At 36.6% G+C, this 6,410-nt stretch overlaps 1 protein-coding gene across 2 annotated transcripts in view; it reads right to left on the reverse strand.

The window, feature by feature from the left end:
* LOC102675778 (tyrosine 3-monooxygenase) overlaps positions 1-1,031 on the reverse strand; it is a 14,294-nt gene extending 13,263 nt beyond the window's left edge. For both annotated transcript variants that reach the window (XM_006618942.2, XM_006618941.2), the window contains exon 1: positions 545-1,031. In XM_006618942.2, the coding sequence (XP_006619005.1) occupies positions 545-613 (69 nt within the window). In that variant the 5' untranslated portion in view covers positions 614-1,031. The remainder of the gene's footprint in view (positions 1-544) is intronic.
* Positions 1,032-6,410: the final 5,379 nt, after the last annotated feature.

A 6,410-nucleotide genomic window follows, 5' to 3' on the forward strand; every position in this document is an offset into this window, starting at 1 on the left:
ATGAAAGTTCCGAAGATATCGGTAAGCGCCAAGTTTCTAAATAATATATACCGCGTTAGAGGTTAGGGAATAACGGAACAAATTTCGAGATTTATCGCGATAGATTTTCAAGCTGAGAATCATCGTTCGAAAGTTTCCGTGTACGGTGTCAATGATACCGAGAACAGAGAAAGTGAAACGAGATTAAACGGAGAGATGAATGAAGTATAGCGTGACGCGCGAGAATCGTGGCGGTTCAAACGTGCGGCAAAGTTCCCGCGCTTTTCTCGCGACACTCTGACACTCAATGCCCGATACTTTCTCCGAAATATAAATATCTATAAAATTCCCTCTCCTTGTAATCCAACCTATTTTCCGATTTTTTCCCCCTCCACTGGTTAATATCACCGTCAATATCGAAAATTCATTAATTGTCAATAACTTTTTTTTCCCCCGGAAATTAATTACGATATTCATTCGTCGAAATATTTTTCAAAAAATATCCACGTTCAATCGTCATATGCATCATATTTTCTCCTTCCTTTACACCATTCAAACTACTCACCTCTATGCTGTAAGATTTCTTGATAGCGAACATCTCGCGGTTCTTCTGCGCCGCTGCTACAGCCATCATATTCGCCGTGCTGTTCTTCCCGAAAATCGAAAAACTCTTCGAGCCTCCAAGAAAAAAAGAGATCGGTTGATATCTTTTTCTTTGCAAACGCCCTTAGCTTTTTCACTGCCGAGTCTGGTCGAGGGAACTCGATGGATCACCAATCAAGAGGCAACGACGTTCTCTTTCTCTTTCTCTTTTCTCCTCAACTTCACACTTCGATCTCTCTCTCTCTCTCTCTTTCTCTTTCTCTTTCTCCTTCTCTTTTTCCGTTCCTCGAGAGTTCGTCTTACGCTCTTGCTCTCCCTTCGAGACCTCGATCCGGCTCGACGGCAACGACAACAACAACGGCGATACGACGATACGACGACAGAACGACGGATTCCTCTCGGTAAGTCCGCTTTGGATGAAGCGTACGAGCGAATGCGCCTACGGGGCGGATTGCCGCCGCATATAAACGTTGCCTCCCTTCACCGCCGGCTAATGCCGGGGTCAGGGGTGCCCCCACCCCACCCCCGTTTCGGGTGGTCCATCGGCTGCAACCACCACCAGCTCCTCCGCCGCCGCCACCACCACCACCGCCACCGTCGTCCTCGCCTGTTCGAGCATCGTCGTTCTTCCACCGATCGCGCAGACCTCCTTTCCGAACACCACGAGGTATTTCCACGATTTCCTTGTCCTCTTCTCCTTCGTCGTCGATAGCGTCAGGATTTTCTCGTGTAAATTTATTATTTTATTATTATTATTTTTTTTTTTTCGTAACGAACGTGGAACGAAGATTTTCCACCCTTCGAGTGTCCGAGTGAAGTTGTACTTTTTTTTTGCAAAATGGATTTTTTTTTGGATATTTGAATTTTTCACAAATTCAAGAAGATTTACGATTGGATCAAATCCTTGGTATTCAAATTAGAAACTTGGTCAGTGAGTGATGTGATAATTGATTTTGAATCATTTTTTCTTTCTTTTTTTGATTTTCGAAGATTTGGAATGACTCGATCTCGAAAATTTCGATGGATTCTTGTTCGAAGTGAAGATAAACGACGCAACGCCTTTCTTTAGTGATCGAAATCGTACTATTCATAGTGTATTCTTCATCGTATTCGTCGTTTATTAATCGAATTACAAGTCGATTAAAAAGAAAATTCTCCTCGCGATTTCTCGATCGATAGTGAATCGGCTGCACGGATCTCAAGGCCGATCTCCCTCCCATCCATAGCCAAGAAGACGATCCATCTCGTCCCATCATTTCTCGTCCTTCTCGTTCCTTCGAACAATTCCCTCGAACGAAGCGACAATATCGGGAAAGGGCTTGCCTCGTTAAACGGTTCGTTAATCTCTAAATAATGGGATGTAATAAGTTTCGCGCGGAACCATTAATCTGGAAATAGCATCGCTTATTAACAGGAAAAATCGTGTTTTTTTTTTTCACGAAGCGTTTTCTATAAATAGCTTGCTATAATATATTCCACGAAGTATCATTTCTTCTCAGGTACAAATGATTTTCCGCGTCCGATCGACGTCACGATCGTAACGTCATCGGTCATTTGGAGGAAAAGGGGGGACTATTTGGGGAACTCCCACAATTTCTGCCGCGTTTCGACACGATTCGTCACACTCTCTGCAATATGGATTCTACGGGACGGAGAGCGGGATCGATCTCGTCTCGCCGGGAGGAAAGAGGCGGACAAAGGGGAATCACAGGGGACCCTTCTGAGTCGGTGTCGGTTAGTCACACACCGACGATCTGAACGAGCACGTGGACACGATCGAAGGATCCATGGCTCGATCACGCTCGACGATTCGGATCGAGACCGACGTTCGTATCGGTTTTACATTGTTCCAACACCTGTTCCGCGTTCTATGAATAATTCCATTTCCCGAGGCGGAGATCGGAGAAGAACCGTTCTTTCCCCCCCCCCTTTTTTTTTCCTTCTAACCTATGTTTTTAATCATCGTTGCGAATATGGACGGATTTTAAAACGGATTTTGGAATGGTTTCTTGAAAAGGATTCATCATCCTAGCTCCCTGGTATTTTTAAATACCGGAAGTTTCGGGATCGGCCTTCGATTTTATCTAAGGATCCACACGTTCAATCGTTAAGGATGTAAAAATTGCATAGATCTCGTTGATAACGCGCACGTGTGTGTGTGTGTGTGTGTACGTGTGTGTACAAACGATCATACATACTCGATTCGCATCGACGTTTGTTCTAAATGATCTTACTTTCATGCATCAAGGCCGATCTATAAGAGCACGGAAACGGAGTGGCACTTGCTCTGCGTCAGGGTAACGTAAGACGTAATCCACGCAGGTTCCTGAATTACCAGTCCCATAAACCGGTCTGCGATTCGTGTAGCTTATTGCTACGTTTCTTTCTTCTTTTTTCTTCTTCTTCTTCTTCTTCTTCTTCTTCTTCTTTCGCTCGAACCAATTTCGCGGGGAAAATCTAGGCGAGCAGGTGATATATTTGACGCGTGGTAGATGAATAGATTTGTTAAATATAAGTGTGCATATGTATATATTAAAATTTAGAGAGGTGGTCGAGGGAATGAGAAAGGCAAGAATCGAGCGCCTTTTGCGAAATGCAAAGCGCACGTTTTGTATGATTAGACTAGACTTGTTTTATACTTAATTAAAAAAAAATATTGTGATTAATTACTCGAAATGGATAATCAATAATGTAGTAGTAATAAACACACAAAGTAAGAAAATTTTTTGAAATAAAATAAGTAAGTATATAAAGTATAAATAATTAGAGAGAGATTTTCTGGGATAGTAAAAATTTTCTCAGATAAAAATGTTTAAAAACGTCATTCTGTCACATGTTGGAATGGTGCCATCTATATGATTATTAATATAAGGTAATAAGTATGTAGTATGATACACGAGGTGTTGACAAGCTATTAATAATAATATATACAGTTATAACGTTTAAAATGTCTTTTCGAATATAACACAATATGATGAAGGAGTTAACGAGTGTTTTACTTAACAAATGACTTATTCGTCTGGAAATAAATTTTGATCCTCGACGTATCGTGTCGTTACATGATTTCAATCTTCAAATTTCATCAAACTGAAATTCATTCATAATCGAGAATGATATAATTTCAAAAATCTAAAATTCCTATAATTCCTTTAATTGAATTTTTTAGACATTATTAGTTCTAATTTTTCTCTCGTTTTGTGACATTACGAATAAGATCGTGAACAAATATTTCTAAGTGCACGAAAGTTTTCTGTTAAAAGGTTAAATTGATGTTCAATGAAAAGACTTCTCTTCGTTAGAAAAGTGAAAGATAATTACTTCTTAATGAATTCGTCCTTCGAGAGGTTAAAAACGTTTATATAACATTTTCCATTGCATGAAATTGAAAGATGCCTAATTTACATTTCAACAATTTCTATTATAATGTTATTTTCAATTCGTGTAAAGAAATTCTATAACCTTGTTTCATTCTAATTACACGTGTATCCTTATCTTAGAGAAACTTAGAAATAATTATGATCATGAAATCATAATGCAATAGTATCTTTGGAATGATATATTACATAATAAAACACGAAATAAAAATTTCTTCAACAAAGGAATTCCTAAATGTCAAACTGTGTGTATTCACAATTCACTTCCGGTCGATACGATATATTCGACAAAACGAAAATCGGCCAACAATGTTATTATAAAAAATACAAGCGTGTCGATATATTAAACATTTTTATTATTATTATCTTTTTAAAAAAATAAATAATGCAAAAATTTCCACGTGCCTCTTTATTATCATGGAAATATACAAACTCAATAATTCTGATTATGCTTCTCATTAACTTCTCCAACCGTTTCCAACAATTTCCAATTAGTCTTGGATACTCTTGGCGACCACAATTTAAATGAATAACACGTAGAAAGGTATTTCGAGATTGTAATTTTCGCACCGCGAGTATATCAATCCGCCTCGTTCAACTGTTGCAACGATCCTGTTTCTCGTTACAGCGAAACGATAAGGGCTTGCTCTAAATGCCACTTTTAACCCTTTCACTATCATCGATATCTATCAATCACGATCAAACAGATTAATCGATATTCTTTCTCATAACGCGGATCGTTTAACATTCTGCTTAGTCGTTATATTTTTTATCATAAATTTATTTCTTCCAGGAGAATAAATTTTTCTTGTAAATGGAATTTTTTAGATTCTTTTTTTTTGGGGGGAGGGGAGGAATAAAATTACGATCAATTTTTAAATTGATATAATATCGTTGTCAATCGAGATTTTTTATCATAGATCTTTACTTATGATCCCGATTGAAGATCATTAAACGAATAAGTTTTCCTTTTACATCTATGTATTCTTCCTCTTACACGAATTCTCCTAGATTTTGTTTTTCTTTATTTAATAAAATTGCGGTTAATCGATTTCCTCTTTCTAGATCTTTAGTAGATCAATCTTAGGATTACATTAATCAAAAAATATTTTTTAATCAAATATCTTCCTGCTAAATATGAATAGTCTATAAAATTTTTTAAACGAATTCATCGAACATTTATTTCTTCTTCTTCTTTTAATCGAACAAAATCAATATTTTCCTAATGAAACAAACAAAATAAGGAAAAAGATAAATTGACAATCTGATAATAGTTTAACATTCTCCGAGGAAACATTGTTGAACGAATGAAGTTAGTGCGGTTTCATGTTTCACGGGAACGCAATTCTTCCCCGTGATATATCGTCATCTCTCTTTTTTTTCTCTCCCTCATGACTCATTATTACGCTCAGGATTACCGCTGATTGATGTATTTACGAAATACGAGAGACACTGATTGCTTCCAAGGAAAGTGTACAAAAGTTTCCTTTTTCTTTTTTCTTTTTCTTTTTCTTTTTCTTTTTTTTTTTTTTCTTCTCGCGCGAGAGACCTTGATTAACCGTGCACTAGGCGTGCAACTTCTAGACGTGTTTTGTCCAAGCTTTTTTCGATGAAAATATAGCTCGAATATGTACGCTCGCTCGTTGTTTGAACGCCGGTGTTGCGATACGAGACCCACACGGCATACCTCGAAATGTTAATTGCCGCTTGAGATCGCGGAAACGCGTTTAAGGTCGTCTTACGTGTACACGGTACATATGTAGATAGCGGCAGGAACGGGAGGGAAATCGTTCGATGAATTGTTACATTATTGATTTTTTTTTTCCTTTGTGAAAAATTGGAATGTGAAAAATAATAGGCGGTCCATAATTTGGATCGAAGATTTAAAGATATATTTTTTTTAACGATGCGTTTAACGTGATTTTGAACGAATATTCTGAAGAATATGCGATTAATACATTTTTGGGAAATTTCGATCAGCGTTATTTCTTTTTTTAGTAACTTTTTAGTAACTTTCGAAAGTGCGAGTGAAATGTAATAAAAAAATTGATCAATTTACAAGAATATTATACTCTTACAGTATGATCGAACAAATAAAAATAATTGAATCGAATTAATGAGATTTTTCGATCGAAGCATACGATCTCTTTTATATTTGGAGTATTTATTATATTGGAAAAAATAAAATTCTTTTCCAATTTTAATCGATCTTAATTCTATAACTGTATGTCGTAATCGTTTTTTTAACTTTCTCTTTAACGAAATTTCATTATAGAAGAAAAGCCATTATCGTATGTTATAGAGATATTATCTAATTTAAGATCAAGATTTAATCAAGAGTGTAGGTTAATTGATGTTTGAGAGTTTCCAAATTCTTCAAATTCTAACCTCATATTTCCATATCGTTTAAAATTTAGAAACTTTTTTTCTTTTCTTTTCTTTTTTTTTTTTTTT

The sequence above is a fragment of the Apis dorsata genome, unplaced genomic scaffold (genome assembly GCF_000469605.1).
Source record: "Apis dorsata unplaced genomic scaffold, Apis dorsata 1.3 scaffold_382, whole genome shotgun sequence".
Taxonomy (NCBI): Eukaryota; Metazoa; Arthropoda; class Insecta; order Hymenoptera; family Apidae; genus Apis; species Apis dorsata.